Here is a 20,465-nt window from a genome sequence, read left to right as displayed (position 1 = left end):
GGGCTGTGCGGTGGGCGAGGTCACGTGGGTCCCGATCTGCGACGGCGTGCGATCTGGCGAGGCGATCTCGATCGGCGCCTGTGGTTCGCCCTCTTGGTTCGGCGGAAGGCTGGAGTTTCTTCGACGTTTTTTCCGAACTTCCAATGATGAATCCCCGGCCTGGGGGACCCCCAGCTCGGCTGGAGCAGAGGAAACAGGATCCGCCTCAACTTCCGTTGAAGCGGATTGGGTAACTTCTGTTTCAGGGGCGGACTGCGTCCCCCCCTCTCCTGCAGCTGCCGGTCGGCTGGGGATAAGACCCCGCTCGGCGAGTTCTTTTTTGGTAGCCGCCTCAATTTCCACGGCCTTCAATTTCAAATGATCGGTAGCCTTGGAGCGCCACATGACTTCAGCTGCAGTAGAAGAAATTAAAATTAGTTAGACACAAAAGGCGAAGGAAGTAAAGAGTCCTTACCCATGCGGTAGGGGAGATTGGCCCGAACGGGAGATAGTCCAAAAATGTACAGCACCCCCTTGAGAAGCAGCTGGTCGATTTTATACTGCTGACCGGATAAGCAGTTTGCCGCATGAAGGTAGGCCGGATTGCTTCTGAATTTGCCGAGCTCTGGCTGGGTCGGCACAGCGGTCTGCCATTTGGTTCGGAATGCTGGACGCTCGGGAAGCCGTATATAGAAGAAGAACTCCTTCCAGTGCTTGTTGGAGGTCGGCATGTTCTCAAAAAATTTGAAGCCTATTCTACTTTGGAAAATAAAAGTACCCAACTCGGATTGTTTGGGGTAGAAGAAGTAGTGGAATATTTCGGGGTCGAGTGGGATACTATGTAGCCTAAAAAGGACGACCACCCCGCTCAGTAGCCTAAAGGAATTCGGCACAAGTTGGCCGAGCGGGATGCGGAAATAATTACAAACTTCCAAAATAAATGGATGGGTAGGAAATCTAAGGCCGCCCTGGAATTGGTCCAGAAAAAAACAAATGGTACCGGTCGGCGGGTTATGGGGCCGGTCAGTCGGGCCGGCTACTACTATTTCATAGTCGTTCGGGATCCCGAAGGTCCTAACAGCGCGCCGGGTGCGCTCCTCATCGAACCTACTCTCCATACTCATATACCACGGACCGTGAACCGCGGTAGCGGGTGCAGAGGTGCTCGCCATGACTAAAGAAGGGAAGGAAGCCTAGCGATACTCGGAAACAAGGGAGCGAGAGGAGAGAAGAAGCTTACTGAGGGGAGATCAAAGGAAAGAATTCCCAGGAAGTCGAAAACCGCCGGAAAGCAAGCACGGGAAGTCGCCGGAGTAAGGTAGCAGCAGGCAGCTTCGATAGAGGACGCGCGATGAAACAGAGAGTGCGGCGTGACGGCAAGAACGAGGGCTTTATACAAACGAGACCGCTCAGCCTCGTCCGTCGGATGCAGGGCACAAGAGACAAGGTCATCATCTAGCCGTTCATTTCAAAACAAAGGGCGTCCCATCGTACGGAGCGTCACCGCCACTAGAGACGAGCCACGTGGCGCTCTATCACCGGGCGCCATTAATGCGCCCATACCGCGCATGCTTCGGCTTAATGAAAAAGACTTGCGCGATTTTCGAGAGGATTTATACAAGCAAACATCCACGTTGAGCGCCAAGGCATACAAAGCGAAGGGCCGAACGGCTCAAGGGATATCAGCAGCAGCGATAAGGCGACGACCGCCCACTCGGATACACAGTCCAGTCAGTCGGACTCACTGCCTCCTTCGACTAGACTTGAAGGGGAGACAAGTGATCCGGCGGAAAGAATGGGGGACCCACAGAGGGGGTCCCGTCCGAGCGGAATCAGAGATTACCCAGCCAAAGGTTTGAGTTTCCGACGCCCAAGCAGTAGAACCGGAGCCGAGTGGCCGAGCGGAGGTGTCCGCTCGGCCGAGGACAGAGTGGCCGAGCGGAGGTGTCTGTTCGGCCGGAATCGTGGCGAGGGAACAGTGCTTAGCCGAGCGGCCTATTCGCTCTGCTCAGGATATGGTATGTCAGCAAAGGCATGATGATTAAACTGTACGCAAGATTGCACTATTAAAGGCCCCACCATCACATCACGGAGAGGTTGATACAATAGCGGTATGGTCTTATGGATGCCCTTCTGACAGGCCCATACCTAGGCATGGTCGAAAGCAGGTGATTGCTTCGATTGGTGTGCCCAGGCTCCTTCGAGAGGCCTATATAAGGCCTCCACTTCTTCACCGGAGAGGGGGAAGTCTACATTTTCTAAGCCACTTTCTTATTCCTTCGCCTAACTTGAGCGTCGGAGGGCCGTCGCCGGGACACCCCACCCCCCCCCCCCGGCTCGGTTTTGTTGCAGGTTCGCCGAAGCACTCGAGGATCCAGCAGGGAACGCCGCGTCCCCAGCGTCCGTTGACTCCTGGTTCGGACAGGATCAACATACTTTTTAAAGAGGACTACTTTTCCCACCCCTCTTACACTCTCCCCTCCCGGTCCCACTTGATTGTTTACCTTTATACCCTTTTCCCTTATTCTCTTTTCCCTTATTCTTAAGTCCACGGTTTTTTTTTTAAATTTTGTTTTTTTGTTATTGGTTTTTTTTTAATCATTTTTTTATCAATTTTATTTTTTTTAATAATTATTTTATTATATGTTTATAATTTTTTTATTTATTTTTAAATTGTAAATTTTAGGAGTTATTATTTGTAAAAAATTTAAAAAGTATAAAAATATTTATATTGATCAGAATAAAAATTATATAAATGAAACTAATAAAAATACTAATAATTAATAGTAACACATTTATATCTTATGAATAAATATTTTTTTCAAATGAAGAGTACATGTATTAATACATAAAAAAATACATAAAAATATATAAAAATAAATTTTTTAATTAATATTATCTTCAAATTATGCTCCCGACACGTTTGATGGTGACGTGTTTATTATTTTGTATCACAAATGAACATGTGCCTTATAATGAGTGATCCATCCTTTAGCTTTGTTCGATGAATGTTGTCATCACCATGTTGGAATGGGTGGTACAAGGTAATGAGGGTGTAACAAAATTTGTACGAAGCGATTGTCAATATGGACAATAGCTATTTCTCGACGTTCTTGGTTTGAAATTGGAGGAGTTCTTAATAGCAAATGAGTAAAAAACTCTCAACATTCTCACCAAATGTATACAGTACAAGATTGTACCTTGATATAAAATTAAAAAATTGATAAAAATAATAATAAATAAAATTGATTAAAAATAAAACTAAATAAAAATTAAATAAAATAAAAAAAATAAAATAATAAATAAAATTGATTAAAAAATAAAATTAAATAAAAATGAATAAAAAAAATTTGATAAAAATAATAAATACAATTGATTAAAAAAATAAAACTAAATAAAATTTAAAAATATATAAGTACTGATGAGAAAAAATAATAAATAAAATTAATTAAAAAAATTAAATTAAATTAAAATGAAAAAAAAAGAGGAGGATAGAAGTGTCATTTGGAAGGGAGAGAGAGGAGAGGGGGAGGGGGGTGCTGTCAGATGGGAGGGGGAAAAGTAATTTATCTTTTTAAATCATGAAAAATATTTATTCTAGTATAATAATCCTTTATTCAAATAAGATTAATCATCCAATATAATATTTTATATCAATGGTGAATTAATCGGTTGATGCCAATATATAAAAGCTAAGTAACCACCCATATACCAATGCTACCGATCCGTGAGAATTTTGGCTATTTAAAAGCTACTTAAATCGGTGAATCAAACAACATTTATTAAAGTTTTAATCCGAATAACTATTTTAAAGACGGGCACGTTCTGACAATATTTATCAAATTGTGAGCATTCATATTGACTAAAAAAACTTTTTCTTTTTCTTTTTAATCATTTCCCTACAGTTTCCTGAACCCTAAACTTCCTTCTCTCCTCACCACCGCCGCCCCGACCGCCGCGCAGCAGATCCATCAAAGCTACGCCGCCGAAGCTTATTGCCCTACCTCTGCACCCGCCTTGGTCGAGCTCCGCCACTACGCCGCTACAGACGGGTCGGCCGCCCCCTCCGTTATAGCCGAGCTTCACCGTCTCATACCACGTCTTCCTCTCCTCTCCCGAAAAGCACGACGAACGTATCGCGAACAGGTACTTGTCAAAAACCCTAGTCCCGAAGTCTTTATTCGTAGCACACTATCGCGAGCGTCCATACCCATTTGCTTCACCGTCGTTCTCCGGAGAACGTATCGGCGTCGTCCTTACCTCCCTCCTGCACCGACTTATTTGCTCGAGGCAATTTAGTACCCCGGTGGCATATCATGGATGTGGATCCGAACCCCAATTCGAGCATACAGATGCTCATAGATTCGAAAGAACCAGTTGCTGATAAGGTTGGAAACAGTTAATTATCCCTTATTTTTTCTATTGGTGATCGTTTTTTTTAGTCCCTGTCCCTCATGCCTGTTTGCCAATTCGAAAGGGAAAGGCGAAGGATGATCTCTCAGACTCGATCAAGGGCTTGCAGATATCTGATTCATCAAGTATTACGTTCAAAAGGAAACCTGTTATCATCATCCTTGTTGGAATGGCAGGTATGTTATAGAATTGTTATCTTCTTTTTTTTTCCTCCAAGTTTGTAATTGCAGCAGTGGTTTCCCATTTTTGTAGGGAGCGGTAAGACTACATTTCTCCACAGATTGGTCTGCCACACTCAGGCTTCGAACATTCGAGGCTATGTGTTGAACCTTGACCCGGCTGTGATGACCCTTCCTTTTGGTGCAAATATTGACATTAGGGACACTGTTCGCTACAAGGAAGTAATGAAGGAGTACAATCTTGGCCCTAATGGTGGAATTATGACATCACTGAATCTCTTTGCAACAAAGTTCGATGAGGTTGAATATTTTTCTGTTCTTCTAAGTTGTGAGCATCTAGTTTTGTAAAAGTTTCGGTTTTCCTTCAGATGTTTCTAGTTTCATGGATTAACAAATCATAGCCTCTTTTTGGCAATGAGATAGTTTAGTCTCAATCATTCCACGTCGTGTGTTTTGTAGGTAATATCAGTCATAGAAAGACGGGCTGATCAGCTTGACTATGTTTTGGTGGATACACCTGGCCAGATTGAAATTTTTACTTGGTCAGCTTCTGGAGCAATAATTACTGAAGCCTTTGCTTCGACATTTCCCACGATAATTGCTTATGTTATGGATACACCTCGCTCTTCAAATCCAGTTACTTTTATGAGCAATATGCTATATGCTTGTAGCATACTCTACAAAACGAGGCTGCCTTTAGTACTGACTTTTAACAAGATTGATGTGGCTAAACATGGATTTGCGTTGGAGGTATTCTAGTTCCTACTCCGTTACTTCTTCCTTGTTTTTCATATTATTTTTTTGTCATCCTGAAGATATTAGCTTGACTGGCATGCTCTTGAATGTATTTAGCATTCTTAACTAGTAGAGAACCAAAAACACAAATGCATATCGGCTACTCTGATCACTACCTATCAAACAACAAACTTACCTCGTCTCCTCAGAATTATTCTGCCCTCTAGATTTTGTTAAACATGATGCATACTTCTTCATGTTGACAATAGCAAGTGTCTTAACCTTTTTGAATAAATACTGATGTGCTTACTTCTTGTGTTTACATTATAGACAAGACATTTGTATAAATCATAACCTTGTCACTGGCTCGTATATGTGCTTATCTATTATTGTCTTTGTGTTGTAAGTCCATAGTGGAACATTTTCTATATTATAAATCATGTCAGAATTATCCATTGAATTAGTTAATTCTGTAAAAAACAGACATGGTAAAGAATCTCATACTCATTTACTAATTTTGAAATTATCCATCTAATTTGGAAATTTAGAATCTCAAATTCTTTAGACATGGCAAAGAATAAAATATGGGTCTAATGAAATTAAGAGATGAAGTAAAGAGCTTTGAATGTGGGAAGTTACACTTGCTGCTGTAAAAATTTTATGATAAGTTGCTTGAAACGAATACAAGGTAGACAAGGAGATCAGAACATCAAGCAAATAGGTCTGAATAGATCTGAGAGAGTGAGAGAAGAAGTCTGCTTTGTCTGTCTCTGTTATTGTTTAGTTGTCTCAGCTTTACTCATTGCGATTTTATTTTTGAGATAGCCATCCTACTTCACTAATAACTGTCTTTGGTGTGTCTTCTCTTTTGGCATGTAAGAAAAAGTCATTTAAACTATATTCTTGCCTTTTTTAAACTTTACAATCCATAAAAATATTCCTTGATCTTCCCAAACTTTTAAATCCACATGGTACTTTCAATTTAAAGATACTTTTGGGAAGCCTTAAGTCAAGTCCTCCAACTCAGTCAAACCAACTATTTCGCCATTTTAAGTTTTCTCCAAACTGAACACAGTTAGCCTCTGTTTGGATGGGGGTGAGGGAAGGTTTATTAACGGAAGGGGAAGGGAGGGGAAATAAAGTATCTATGTTTCCCTTTGTTTGGGAGGGAGGGAGGAAAGGTTCATTAACGTAATATATATTACCTTGTTTGGGAGGAAGGAAGGGTAATGAAGGTTAAATATATAAAACTACAAATGTATTCTCATTGACAAGATAAGGTTATATTTTCCCGCTCTTCTCTTCTCTTCTCTTCTCTTCTCCTCCCTGATCTTTCCCCAACTCCTCTCAAATTCCCTCCTTGTAAATGTCCTCAGGACCTTGTGCCTGTACTATCGGCATGAAAATTAAACATCTTGTTTCACTGGACTGGTTTGGATAGAAATTTGAGTAACAAGAGTACTTAATTTACATCAAAATCTAATATAAACTAAGTAATATTTTAATTGGATGAAGCAATGTTGTCTGGGGAAACCGGAGTGGTGTTGCAGGAGGCTCCGGTGCTTTGGCTGCTGTTCCTAGTGGCTCAGCCTCCGCCGCCGCCGCCGCTTCTGCTGCCGGAGAAGGCCCTCTTTTGCTGAGTCATCAAATTGATCTCATGCGGAGAAGAGCATGGCAGAGGCCATGTCGATTGGGGGAGATTGAGACAGAGGAGAAGGTGAAGTGAGGGCCTACGGGAGGAGGAAGAGAAGGAAGGCGAGAGGAAGGGAATTAATATTATGAAACAGGGATAAAATTGAGATAATTTTTTTTGATTCCCCTTACCCTTGGGGTGCAAGAAAATCCTCCATGTCATGGGTAAGGAAGGTTAAAGCTAACCCTTCCTTACCTTTCTTTCCTTAGCTCACTCCCTTCCAAACAAGGTTTGGAGTACCCCTTCCCTTTAGTTACCCTCCCCTTCCCCTTCCCTCACCTCCTCCCAAACAGAGGGTTGATGTCTCTTTCCTGAGACTAAAGAGGATTGTGTCTATCTTTTCTTGTTTCATTGGAATCCATGCTCCAACTTAAAAACAAGATGACACCAAATTTGTGACGTTACCTTCTTCATAGTTTGTGTTCTCCCACAGCAGAGGCCGATAGTAAAGTGTTTTTTTTTTTTTTTTTTTTTTGCTGAAATCACTCAGAAGATTGAGGAAATCACTGATTTCCGTTTCACTTAACCTTTGCGTAATAAACTTAACCTAGGCTACATATTAATTTGCATGTACCTCATAATTTCTTTTTCTTCACAATTTACAGTTCATTGTTCTGGTATCAGTGGATGCAGGATTTTGAAGCATTTCAGGCAGCATTGGACACTGATTCATCCTACACATCAACTTTAGCAAGAAGTCTTGCTCTGGCGCTCGAAGAGTTTTACAAAAATATGCACTCCGTGGGAGTTTCAGCAGTTTCTGGTGATGGAATGGAAGCCTTTTTCACTGCAATTGAATCAAGTGTTAAAGAATACATGGAGAACTACAAGTAACAACCAACCACCGAACTTATTTTGTTCTAAAATCGACTTCAATTATTATTGAAATTTATTCCATTTTCTATACAGAGCTGACCTCGACAAGAGAAGGGCCGAGAAACAGCGTCTAGAAACTGACCGCAGGAAGGAAAACATGGAGAGACTACGCAAAGACATGGAGAAATCTAAAGGGCAAACAGTCGTACTTAACACTGGTCTAAAAGACAAAGGATCTCTTAAGATGGAGGAAGAGGAAGAGGAAGAGGAAGAGGAAGAGGAAGAGGAAGAGGAGTTGGAGGATATTAGATTCTCTGAGGAAGAGACAGAGGAAGATGATGGTGAAGATGAAGAGGTTGCGCACTTTGGTTTTTGATACTTCCAGTACAGTTTGTGTCTTACTGAATGTTGTCGAACTGGTAGTAGGTCTTTATTCAACTGCTGCACTTGTTCGTAAAGTGTTCATCTTGTAGTTTATTTTTCTTAGTCTTTTTGGTGCATACGAGACTTGCTGAATGCTTTGCTGAATGCTTTCCAAAATGAATATAATGTTTTTTTGTATATGTTTTTATCTGTTTTTGTTTATATCATATGAATTGATTTGCATTTATCTTTTATCATAGACGACATTTATCATAATTTGAATGGTAATTTCAAAAGAATAAAATGGAAGCGTTCTGTTATTTTGATGTTATTAAATATTAAAAGGTAATTTTTAGGTGGCGTTTAGTTAAATGATGGGAATGATTTTGATGCTATTAAATATTAAAGGGTAATTCTTAGGCGGTGTTTGGTTAAATGACGAGAATGACTATGAGTATGAGTTTGATAATGAGGTGGAATGAGAATGAGAATGAGAATGAGAATAAAATATACTTAGTTATATGAGTTTGGTTGATTCTCATAAATTTAAAAATTATTTCTAAATTATCATTTCTAAATTCATAATTCAAACACTATCTTCTATCATTTCACTCCCTTGTGCCCAAATTCATCAATCAAAGATTCCCTTAACGGGCGTTTGATATATATTTGGCAATGAAAATGATAATGGATTTTGATTGAGGGGTTAATGATAATGGGAATGATTACTGGATTGATGGTGCTTGGTATACATACTGGAATGAATATTATTCCCATTAATGTTGCTTGGTTTGACTTAAATTATGGAATGAGAATCGACCAAAATTCTCATTTTACCCTTATAAGTAAAATATAAAAATAATCACATAGAGTCATGAACTGAACAATTTTATTAAAAAAACACAACTCTGTCAACGGTTTTACATAATCAAAACATCTATCACAATATCAAAAATGATAGAAGCAAAAAAGTATTCATCAAATCCAACGACATCACAAACATATTATTCCAAGCAACTGAGTATAAAATCTTCAACTTCAGAGGGATCCAAACTGAACAATAACTCAACCTTCACAAGATCTTCACAAATTACTTGAGCAACCTTATATTTGTTTTTACCAACAAAATCATATTTATCCAACATCTCAAGAACTTGTGGCATTTTTGAAGATTTACCTTGAACCCAAGGTGACATTGACTCAAATTATGAGCTAACAGTTTGCATAAATCCCTCAACCTATGCACTGAGTAATTTGAAGTCAAAATCGACATTTTGCACCGATGTTAGAAATCGAATAAAGAGAAGATACCCTCTTGCCCATTAGTTTATTAGGAATAAGCAAGTACTGTGAAATATTAATTCATCGCCATAGATTAATAGAAGACAAAACCTGATGAATAGATTTCGCATGGCCTCTCCATTTTAATTTTTTATATGATTAAAGAAAATATGTATGCTTTAGCAGTTAATTAATGCCATGTTAATTAATTTACTATGACAAGTTACATTTGATTGTGTTCACATTTTACTGATGCATACAGAATTAAAATACATTCACATTTTACATACGACAAGTTACACAATTAATTTTATTGATACGTACACATAAAGAAATCGTCTGTCACAACTTACCAGGGGTGGCCGAGAGGAAGAGGTGTTGGCGGCCGGGTTGGGGAAGAAGAAGCGCGGGCGACCGACCGGGGAAGCAGAGCCACGGGCGGGGTCGGGGAAAATGAATCGCGGGTGGGGTCGGGGAAGAAGAAGCACCGGTGATCGGGCGAGCAGCCGGGGAAGCAATGCGGGTGGGCCAATGAGCGGGGAAGCAAAGACGCGACAACGAGCGAGGAAGATAGACACTGAGATGAAACACGCAAAGTAAAAGAGAAAAAAAAAAAGAAAAGAAGAAAAAGGCTCGGAGGAGAGGGGTTGGGTCGTGAAAAAGAAAACCAAATGAATAAGGAGGAATGAGTTTAACAATAACCTAGGAGTGGGTGGGTTATGAAATTAGGGCTATCAAATTTATATTTTGATTCTTATTCTCATTTACCAAGCATCAAGAATGAGAATGAGGTCTGGGGTTCGAATGGGTCTTAGGGTTTAGAATGAGTCCCCTCGGATAGGTCTAGTGGCTAGCACATGAGGTGTTGCCACAATGAGGTCTGGGGTTTGAATCTCTACAAAGCCGAGGTAAATACCTCCTTTATGTGCTAGTCACTATTCCAAAGGCTAGTAGCTGCCCGTGATTTACATTCTCCGTATTGGCCTTGGGACGGATTGGCGGGGGCGCTGGGAACGAGCATATTCACCTTTTACCGCAAAGAATGAGAATGAAACAAATTTCATTCCCACTCCAACATCATAAATCCGCCTACCCAACACCTCCTTAAAGTAATCATTGAGGATATTTTAGCAGTTCCAATATCCCTAAGATGAGCCCAGAATTTTTAGCCCATGAATCGTCAAATTACTGGACCTATCGATAGACGATTTGGAGCCGTCGGATCGGATTCCGCAGTCATCCTGGAGTTGCCCTTTTCTGTCTGTTTATATGCGCTCTTCCACGGTGATCGAGTTCGATTTTGAGGCGAAGATGTTCCTGCGGCGAGTGCTGTTGGGCGGCGGATGGCGGGCTATGTCGACGCAGGTAGGGAAGAAGGTGAAGGAGACGACCGGGATTGTGGGGCTCGACGTGGTGCCTAACGCCCGCGAGGTGTTGATCTCCCTCTACACCCGCACCCTAAGGGAGATCCAGGCCGTGCCCCCGGACGAGGGCTACCGCAAGGCCGTCGAGAGCTTCACCCGCCAACGCCTCAACGTCTGCCTGGAGGAGGATGACTGGGAGGAGATCGAGAACCGCCTGGGGTGCGGCCAGGTCGAGGAGCTCATCGAGGAGGCGAAGGACGAGCTCACGCTTATCTCCAAGATGATCGGTTCGTACCTCTTTATTCTTAGTCCTTTCAATTCTGTTGATGTTTGTTTTTATCTATGCGTTGGTTTGACGTTGGATTTGGCGATTTCTCCAGTAGATCTGCGTGGTAGATTCTATTTGCTTTCCTTCGCTGATTTTCAATTAGTTAAAGGATCATTTCGGCATTTAACAATTAAAATTAGATAGTATTAACAGTTTCTTCAAAATGAGATCTTTTAGGGTCCTATGATATTTTGATGGAGATTCAATACTGTTGGGCTGTTCTGGGTGGCAATTTTTTTTTTCTTTCCTGTCCATTTCGTGGAGTTCGATTGCAGAGTACTCTGTCACGATCTTGATTTTGGGAGTGTGTCTCCGTGCGTTGAGGCACTATGTGACAGCTGAGGGAAGAACCTTCAAGAGATTGATTGGACGGATCATTCCCCGTCTTCTTCTTCTGCATCCCTTTGTTGAAACCTGGATGTCTTATATCTATTGTTAATATCTATTTATAGAGTTATATCATGAAGCAGTAAACTGGTTTTTACAAGTTAATCATGGTTAGGGTCTGTACTTTGGCTGGCAATGAGTGACGAGGATGATACTGCTGTTTACTTTGCTAGATGGGTTAGAATGGATGGAATACTGGGAAAACTGAAATGGGGTTTCTTACTTCATTTTGATTCCCCTAATTGGGTGGATCAAGTTGGGATTGATGCTTTCCAATACTTTTGTTCTTATGCATCTTCCAATCTGTCCATCCAAGCAAACAACACAGTGGAAATGCTTATAAGCTATCCATCTTGATCAATCTATCCAACTGTTAAAACACAATAACCAGTAGGTTCTCTGCCCTTCTTTTTTGCCTTGTTAGCTTTAAAAGGATACTCACACTTAATCTAGAGATTTCCTTGCTTGTGGAGTAAGCTCCAATAATAGGAAAATAGACAGTGCATTAGACCCAATCTTTGCATCCTAAGTCTGCATTTTGTATGCTTTTCAGCATTGACATTTGGCAATCCCAATTAACGTCCCTTTCACTCTGAGTCTTCTAGCCGTCCTTGTTGCATGACTGTGATTGTTGCTTAGTTCATTTATCTTCATCTGTTGATAACCTCTTCCACTTCGTTTCGTCCCATACTCTCTGATTACTGCAGACTCAAAGCTCACACAATTCTGGTTAATAGAGAAGTCTCTCAAAAAAACATTTTCTTCAAATTTTATACATAACAATCTTGTACTCATTTTTTTTGATGATGTGGGTCTTTCTTATCAGCTATTTGTGCCAGAATGCCTTCCCTCACATACTCTATTGCTTGTGTGCATGGCCTAGGAATCAATTTCTGGTCGTATATCTTTGTCACAAATTTGTAACGTTTCTCCATAGTTTCCTTAAGATTGAGCCAACGCTTGTTGTTATGGTCATTCATTCTATTGAAAGAATCTTCATTCAAGAACTCTACCTGAATTTCTTATTTCATACACTGCATATTACTAAAGCAAATAATCCATGAAAATTTCAAAATTGACCATTCTCAAACTGATTGGATCCACTATTTTTATAAGAAATCTCGAGCTTGCTTTCCTTCTAGAGGTGTGTATGTGCGTTTCTGAAGAAACACACCAATTGTAGTAGTAGATAGAAATAGTAACTCCCAACAATTTATCTTCAACTTCTCTTATTTCAAGAAACTAATCACTACAATGATCTTTGATGGTGACAAGTATACCTAAAATTTGAATGATATGGATATTTTTTGATCCAACTATTCTTATTAGCCCTGATATTTACAGTTAGGCTAACTTAATATGGTCTAATATATTTCATGTACTTCCTAATTTGCTTTTGTGAACATTATGTTAGTTTCAAAAAGTTGATAGCTAACAATTCTAGTTAGCCTTGGATATGAAGTTGCATCATAGAATATGAAACCCGAAGGGAGACTTATTCCTTATTTAGATCCCTACACATCTCGTCAAGCATCTGTTCACTATGCTCATGGATGTTTCCAATATCATTATTCTCTTTCATTAACTATTTTGTATATTTATTCCTCACAACTTCTTAAGGCTAGTTGTCTTTATATTGCAATGCAGAGTGGGATCCATGGGGAGTTCCTGAGGACTACGAATGTAAGGTTATCGAAGATAACACTCCAATTCCTAAACATGTTCCACATCACCGACCTTCCCCTCTCCCCAATGAGTTCTTTAAGACGTTGGAGGCCTTCACGACAGATTCGCCTCCCAAGGATGAAACTGCACCCCAGTTAAAAACTTGAATGCTCACTCTTTTGCTTGGTTTGACAATATATATTTCCAGCATTTTTTGGTGCTAATGATGGACCGAGCTTTCACTTATGAAAATAATATCGCTAGGATTCAAAAATGTTTTAATTCCCTGAAGGACACAATTGCAAGACATTGTTAGGCAACTCCATAATGAATTGCTATGCTTATTTGTGTTTGTGTATGACTGATCTTAGTAAGGTGATTTTAGCTTTTGCAAGACCAATTGTCTTATGAACCTCTACCTGAACCGGGCTGTTGCTTGCCGACGTGGACGACGCCTGAGCTTACCGGTGTTGGCAACGGCAAAAAGTTTGATGAACGCAGTGAATTTTGCACCTGCAACAAGTCTCCTCAGCACCTACTGATCTGTGAGTTATGCATTAGTTATGCTTAGCAATTAGAGGAAACATATGGTCGCATGGTAAGTATGTTAGAGAAACTATCCAAACAAAAATTCCTCACATTTTTCTCATTTCACATTGTCGATAGATTTAAATCTCATTTAATATTAGTGTAATACTCTTAGTTAACTCGTCTTTGTCACTATTGCTTGAAGCTTAAGTGCCTAATTATGCGTGTAATGGTGGGGGCCATGGGCTCATGGCTAATGGCTACCACCAAATATAAGCACGCGTGGAATGATATGGTATTATAATTCTTGCCACTCATTAGTCCTGAGGCGTAGCCAAAGACCCAAACGAGCTCTGACTTGTCAGACCACTAAAATAATCATATAAGCACGCGTGAAAGGGACGTTGATTGGGATTGCCAAATGTCAATGCTGAACAGCATACAAAATGCAGACTTAGGATGCAAAGATTGGGTCTAATGCACTGTCTATTTTCCTATTATTGGAGCTTACTCCACAAGCAAGGAAATCTCTAGATTAAGTGTGAGTATCCTTTTAAAGCTAACAAGGCAAAAAAGAAGGGCAGAGAACCTACTGGTTAGTGTGTTTTAACAGTTGGATAGATTGATCAAGATGGATAGCTTATAAGCATTTCCACTGTGTTGTTTGCTTGGATGGACAGATTGGAAGATGCATAAGAACAAAAGTATTGGAAAGCATCAATCCCAACTTGATCCACCCAATTAGGGGAATCAAAATGAAGTAAGAAACCCCATTTCAGTTTTCCCAGTATTCCATCCCTTCTAACCCATCTAGCAAAGTAAACAGCAGTATCATCCTCGTCACTCATTGTCAGCCAAAGTACAGACCCTAACCATGATTAACTTGTAAAAACCAGTTTACTGCTTCATGATATAACTCTATAAATAGATATTAACAATAGATATAAGACATCCAGGTTTCAACAAAGGGATGCAGAAGAAGAAAACGGGGAATGATCCGCCCAATCAATCTCTTGAAGGTTCTTCCCTCAGCTGTCACATAGTGCCTCAACGCACGGAGACACACTCCCAAAATCAAGATCGTGACAGAGTACTCTGCAATCGAACTCCACGAAATGAACAGGAAAGAAAAACAAAATTGGCACCCAGAACAGCCCAACAGTATTGAATCTCCATCAAAATATCATAGGACCCTAAAAGATCTCATTTTGAAGAAACTGTTAATACTTTCTAATTTTAATTGTTAAATGCCGAAATGATCCTTTAACTAATTGAAAATCAGCGAAGGAAAGCAAATAGAATCTACCACGCAGATCTACTGGAGAAATCGCCAAATCCAACGTCAAACCAACGCAAAGATAAAAACAAACATCAACAGAATTGAAAGGACTAAGAATAAAGAGGTACGAACCGATCATCTTGGAGATAAGCGTGAGCTCGTCCTTCGCCTCCTCGATGAGCTCCTCGACCTGGCCGCACCCCAGGCGGTTCTCGATCTCCTCCCAGTCATCCTCCTCCAGGCAGACGTTGAGGCGTTGGCGGGTGAAGCTCTCGACGGCCTTGCGGTAGCCCTCGTCCGGGGGCACGACCTGGATCTCCCTTAGGGTGAGGGTGTAGAGGGAGATCAGCACCTCGCGGGCGTTGGGCACCACGTCGAGCCCCACAATCCCGGTCGTCTCCTTCACCTTCTTCCCTACTTGCGTCGACATAGCCCGCCATCCGCCGCCCAACAGCACTCGCCGCAGGAACATCTTCGCCTCAAAATCGAACTCGATCACCGTGGAAGAGCGCATATAAACAGACAGAAAAGGGCAACTCCAGGATGGCTGCGGAATCCGATCCGACGGCTCCAAATCGTCTATTGATAGGTCCAGTAATTTGACGATTCATGGGCTAAAAATTCTGGGCTCATCTTAGGGATATTGGAACTGCTAAAATATCCTCAATGATTACTTTAAGGAGGTGTTGGGTAGGCGGATTTATGATGTTGGAGTGGGAATGAAATTTGTTTCATTCTCATTTTTTTTGGTAAAAGGTGAATACGTTCACCCCTAGTATCCCGTCAATCCGTCCCAAGGTCAATACGGAGGAGGTAAATCACGGGCGGCTAGTAACCTTTGGAATAGTGACTAACACATAAGGGAGGTATTTACCTCGGCTTTGCCAAGATTCGAACCACATACCTCATTGTGGCAACACCTCATGTGCTAGCCACTAGACTCATCCGAGTGGACTCATTCTAAACCCTAAGACCCATTTGAACCTCAGACCTCATTCTCATTCTTGATGCTTGGTAAATGGGAATAAGAATCAAAATATAAATTTGATAGCCCTAATTTCATAACCCACCCACTCCTAGGTTATTGTTAAACTCATTCCTCCTTATTCATTTGGTTTTCTTTTCACGGCTCATCCCCCCTCCTCCGAACCTTTTTCTTCTTTTCTTTTTTTTTTCTCTTTTACTTTGCGTGTTTCATCTCAGTGCCTTTCTTCCTCGCTCGTTGTCGCGTCTTTGCTTCCCCGCTCGCCGGTCCACCCGCGACTGCTTCCCCGGCTGCTCGCCCGATCACCGGTGCTTCTTCTTCCCCAACCCCACCCGCAATTCTTTTTCCCCGACCCCGCCCGTGGCTCTGCTTCCCCGGTCGATCGCCCACGCTTCTTCTTCCCTGATCGCCTACCCCCCCTACTGCCGCCAACGCCTCTTCCTCTCGGCCACCCCTGGTAAGTTGTGATAGACAATTTCTTTATGTGTACGTATCAATAAAATTAATTGTGTAACTTGTCGTATGTAAAATGTGAATGCATTTTAATTCTGTATGCATCAGTGAATGTGAACACAATCAAATGTAACTTGTCATAGTAAATTAATTAACATGTCATTAATTAACTGCTAAAGCATATGCATTTTCTTTAATCATATAAAAAATTAAAGTGGAGAGGTCATGCGAAGTCTATTCATCAGGTTTTGTTTAGATCAAGAGCTTGCTGCTTCTATTAATCTATGGCGATGAATTAATATTTCACAGTACTTGCTTATTCCTAATGAACCAATGGGCAAGAGAGTCTCTTCTCTTTATTTGATTTCTAATTACCTTTGTGAAACAGATCATTCCATCTGTGCAAAATGTCGATTCTGACTTCAAGTTACTCAGTGCATAGGTTGAGGGATTTATGTAAATTATTAGCACACAATTTGAGTCAATGTCACCTTGGGTTCAAGGTAAATCCTCAAAAATGCCACAAGTTCTTGAGATGTTGGATAAGTATGATTTCGTTGGTAAGAACAAGTATAAGGCTGCTCAAGTAATTTGTGAAGATCTTGTGAATGTTGAGTTATTGTTCAGTTTGGATCCCTCTGAAGTTGAAGATTTTATACTCAGTTGTGTGGAATAATATGTTTGTGATGTCGTTGGATTTGATGAATACTTTTTTACTTCTATCATTTTTGACGGGTATTTCTCACCACTCTATCGGAATCTGCACACAGGTGGTTTCGGAGACTGCCGGACGGCTCTATCACTAGCTTCCAGGAGTTCCGAACGGCATTTCTTCATCACTTTGCGAGCATCCGACGTTATCAAAGGACAAGCGTCAGCCTGTTCACCATCAAACAAGAACCAAGAGAATCTCTCCGGGCGTATATACAGCGATTTAATCAAGTAGCGATGGACATCCCCACGGCCACCCTCGGAGACAATGGTAAACACATTCACGCAAGGCCTGGAGGGGGACTTCTTCCGTCTTCAAAAACCGCCTGCAGACTACACCACATGCTACACCCATAATGAGTATATAAATGTGAAGAGGCGGAGGCCCGACAAGGGAACTCATGACGCAACGTCTGCCCAAGCCGAACTGGCATCACGCCCATCACCACCAAGAGGACCAAGAGCCGAGGCATCCCGCATCATGCGAAGTCCCATGTCCAAGAGGTAGCGGCCGAGCGGGCAAGGATGAAGAAAAAGAGGTATGGACCCCATGTTTTGCTCTTATAATATCGACCCCACAACACCCGGATCGCCGAGGCTCGCCTCAATCACCCATCCCAGACGACGGGTGGCCTCGCCGATCGCTTTTCACCCGATCACGCAAGAAGGCATCAAGAGTCCTCGGCGAATATATAGGAGAGCTCCTCAATGCTTTCCTCCAAGGCATGAAGATCGCCTCAAGGTCCAATGAGCAATAGCGGAGAAAGTTGGAGAAGAATCATGTGAAATATTATTGCGGGTGGGCCGACCGAGGAGATTCACACAGAGCGAGAAAAGTGAGCGCTCGGCAGCTCAGAATCCATGAGGTGGGTTGCAGGCAAGAAAAGGCGAGCGGACCCGAGGTCAGTTTCGGGCAGCCCCATGACGATGCCCTCATCATCAAAGCGGTGATAGCCAACTACACCATCCACCGTATCTTCATTGACACTGGCAGCTCGGTCAACATCATCTTCAGAAAGGCCTTTGATCAACTACAAATCGATCAAGCCGAGCTGCTGCCCATGACAACCCCCCTCTACGGGTTTATGGGCAATGAGGTTCTTCCTGTCGGACAGGTAAGACTGGCTATCTCCTTAGGGGAAGAACCGCTCCGGAGAACGAGGACAACAAACTTTGTGGTGGTCGACTCCCCTTCATCCTACAACGTGATACTGGGGCGACCGGCGTTAAGCGAATTCCGAGCTGCTGTGTCGACGTTCTATCAGAAGATCAAATTCCCGATCGAGGACAAAGTCGATGAAGTACGAGGAGATCAGTTAGCCGCTCGGAAATGCTATGTGGAAATGGTCCGAGCCGAATCCAGCGCCGCGCGAAAGGCTCCACGGATCGAGGTACACGCCATAACCGAGAAGCCCCCTGCTTTAATTTATGATGAACGGGAGGAGGTTCAGATCCATCCGAGCCGCTCGGAGGCTACAACCTTTATTGCCGCCGACCTGGAGGACGAACAGAAAGAAGAGGTGGTCAAATGCCTCCAGATGAATTATGACGTCTTCGCCTGGTCGACGCATGAGTTGCCCGGTGTCTCCCCCAGCATAGCCCAACATAAGCTTCACGTCCGGCCGAACGCTCGGCCAGTAAAACAAAGGAGAAGAGATTTCAGCGCCGAGCAGAATATTATCATTCGAGCGGAGGTAGAAAGGCTCTTAGAGGCCGGCCACATACGGGAGGTTCAATTCCCAAGATGGTTAGCAAATGTGGTGCTCGTCTTCAAGCCGGGCAACAAATGGAGGGTGTGCATCGACTTCAGAGATCTGAACAAAGCTTGCCCGAAGGATTTCTACCCTCTGCCCCGAATCGACCAGCTCGTAGATTCTACAGTCGGATGCGAGCTTATATATGTCACCCCGGGCGCCTACCGAAGGCTATCGTGAAGTCTTGGCTACTTGGGAGGATCGAGGGAAAAGGTTAGCTTCGTTACCTTAGGACGGGGCGTATTGCTCTGATTGATGGATTCGGACTGAAGAATGGGAGCAACATATCAAAGATTGATGGGCGGGTCTTCCGCTGAGCAAATCGGGCTGCTGGAGGTCTATGTAGATGACATTCTCATAAAATCATAGGCGGCCACTTTATGCAAAGATATGGAAGAAACCTTCCATACTTCGGAAATATGAGGGTCAAAATAAATCCTCATGAAAGTGTTTGTTACAGTAGCCAAAGGAGGGCGTTTCTTGGGCTATTGAAGCGAGCGGGTATTGAAGCTAATCTAAGGGTGAGAGCTCTTGAGGACATGCCCACCTTGAAACATGAAAATCTGAGGTGACGGTCAGTTCTGTGTATCCGCTTCATCTCAAAATGGGCGAGTCTTGGATTCTTCAAAATCCTCAACAAAAGCTACAAAGTTCCAATGATATGATCGGAGGGCCTTTGAGCAGGCGTCATAAGTCCCATCTTGGCTAAGCCAAGCTGGCCAGGCAATTTGCACATTATTTATCACCTCAATACGGCGGTGCCTTAGGATCAGGGCAGATCCGATCGGGAGGCGGGAGCAACCTGTGTATTTCTTAAGCTATTTATTGAAAAATGTTGAATGTCGCTACACCGCTCTTAAAAAGTTAGCATATGGGCTAGTCTTAGTCGCTCGGAGGTTATATCTCTATTTTCTCTCTCATCCAATCATAGTATTAATCAATAACACTTAGGTCGAGTGTTCATCAACTCAGAAGCTTTAAGAAAATTAATCAAGTGGACTACAGAGCTCAGCGAATATAACATACAGTATCAACCTTGAACGACTATTAAATCTCAAGCCTTAGCCGATTTTGTGATTGAAATACAAAACCTGGAACCAAAAGAAACATGAAAAATCTACGTGGATGGATCGCCCACTCAGCAAGGCAGTGGGGTGGGAATTCTTATGATATCACCCTGCAAAGACAGGCTACAGTTATTCATTCAACTATATTATCGAGCAACTAATAATGAAGCAGAGCACGAAGCATTATTTAGCCAGTGCGAGCCGCTCGGCCGCGTTGGAGCCGTCCGGGTCATCCTCTATTCAGATTCCCAGTTGGCTGCTCAGCAAATCTCAGGGATTTTCAAGATAAATAGTACAAGGCTCAAGCTCTACGTGGAGGCTATTGGAAAACTTAAGCTCAACTTTAGGGAGGTGATTATTCAGAAGATCCCCCGGGCGGAGAATCAAGTGGCGGATGAATTGGCCAAGCTGGCAAGCGCGTTATCCCCGGTCGGCCCTCAGAAGCCGATCGAGCAAGTATCTTTAGTAGCACATGTCGATCGGAT

The 20,465-nt window shown here is 42.3% G+C and overlaps 3 protein-coding genes across 5 annotated transcripts; 2 read left to right on the top strand and 1 right to left on the bottom strand.

Moving 5' to 3' along the window:
- The first annotated feature begins 3,858 nt into the window (after positions 1–3,858).
- Positions 3,859–8,378, top strand: LOC122010167 (GPN-loop GTPase QQT2-like). Its single transcript, XM_042566606.1, has 7 exons — positions 3,859–4,125; positions 4,218–4,367; positions 4,457–4,568; positions 4,645–4,871; positions 5,031–5,321; positions 7,624–7,829; positions 7,909–8,378. The coding sequence occupies exons 2-7, from the start codon at positions 4,296–4,298 to the stop codon at positions 8,189–8,191; spliced, it is 1,191 nt and encodes a 396-aa protein (XP_042422540.1). The 5' UTR covers positions 3,859–4,125; positions 4,218–4,295; the 3' UTR covers positions 8,192–8,378.
- Positions 8,379–10,713: 2,335 nt separating this feature from the next.
- LOC122010164 (probable NADH dehydrogenase [ubiquinone] 1 alpha subcomplex subunit 5, mitochondrial) lies at positions 10,714–13,561 on the top strand. Its single transcript, XM_042566601.1, has 2 exons — positions 10,714–11,110; positions 13,186–13,561. The coding sequence occupies exons 1-2, from the start codon at positions 10,729–10,731 to the stop codon at positions 13,368–13,370; spliced, it is 567 nt and encodes a 188-aa protein (XP_042422535.1). The 5' UTR covers positions 10,714–10,728; the 3' UTR covers positions 13,371–13,561.
- Positions 13,562–13,588: 27 nt separating this feature from the next.
- LOC122010166 (probable NADH dehydrogenase [ubiquinone] 1 alpha subcomplex subunit 5, mitochondrial) lies at positions 13,589–15,616 on the bottom strand. Of its 3 annotated transcripts, none has more exons than XM_042566603.1 (2): positions 15,143–15,611; positions 13,589–13,716 (listed from the first exon to the last, which is right to left on the bottom strand). In XM_042566603.1, exons 1-2 carry the CDS (start codon positions 15,522–15,524, stop codon positions 13,619–13,621), a joined length of 480 nt encoding a protein of 159 aa, XP_042422537.1. In that variant the 5' UTR covers positions 15,525–15,611; the 3' UTR covers positions 13,589–13,618. The 3 variants fall into 3 exon arrangements, with proteins under 3 accessions (XP_042422537.1, XP_042422538.1, XP_042422536.1); XM_042566604.1 differs by having other exon boundaries at positions 13,595–13,746; positions 15,143–15,592; XM_042566602.1 differs by lacking the exon at positions 13,589–13,716 and adding an exon at positions 13,774–14,826 and having other exon boundaries at positions 15,143–15,616.
- Between the last annotated feature and the right edge of the window lie 4,849 nt (positions 15,617–20,465).

Source organism: Zingiber officinale, chromosome 8A, assembly GCF_018446385.1.
Source record: "Zingiber officinale cultivar Zhangliang chromosome 8A, Zo_v1.1, whole genome shotgun sequence".
Classification (NCBI taxonomy): domain Eukaryota; kingdom Viridiplantae; phylum Streptophyta; class Magnoliopsida; order Zingiberales; family Zingiberaceae; genus Zingiber; species Zingiber officinale.
This window is presented reverse-complemented; position numbering and strand designations above follow the sequence as displayed.

Excerpts from the sequence above, each read along its gene's own strand:
- LOC122010167 (XM_042566606.1), top strand. The coding sequence starts at position 4,296 with ATGGATGTGGATCCGAACCCCAATTCGAGCATACAGATGCTCATAGAT. Across the intron at positions 4,368-4,456 it reads AAGAACCAGTTGCTGATAAG|GGAAAGGCGAAGGATGATCT; the intron begins GTTGGAAACAGT and ends CCAATTCGAAAG. Across the intron at positions 4,569-4,644 it reads CATCCTTGTTGGAATGGCAG|GGAGCGGTAAGACTACATTT; the intron begins GTATGTTATAGA and ends CCATTTTTGTAG.
- LOC122010164 (XM_042566601.1), top strand. The coding sequence starts at position 10,729 with ATGCGCTCTTCCACGGTGATCGAGTTCGATTTTGAGGCGAAGATGTTC. Across the intron at positions 11,111-13,185 it reads GCTTATCTCCAAGATGATCG|AGTGGGATCCATGGGGAGTT; the intron begins GTTCGTACCTCT and ends ATTGCAATGCAG.
- LOC122010166 (XM_042566602.1), bottom strand. The coding sequence starts at position 15,524 with ATGCGCTCTTCCACGGTGATCGAGTTCGATTTTGAGGCGAAGATGTTC. Across the intron at positions 14,827-15,142 it reads GCTTATCTCCAAGATGATCG|AGTACTCTGTCACGATCTTG; the intron begins GTTCGTACCTCT and ends GTTCGATTGCAG.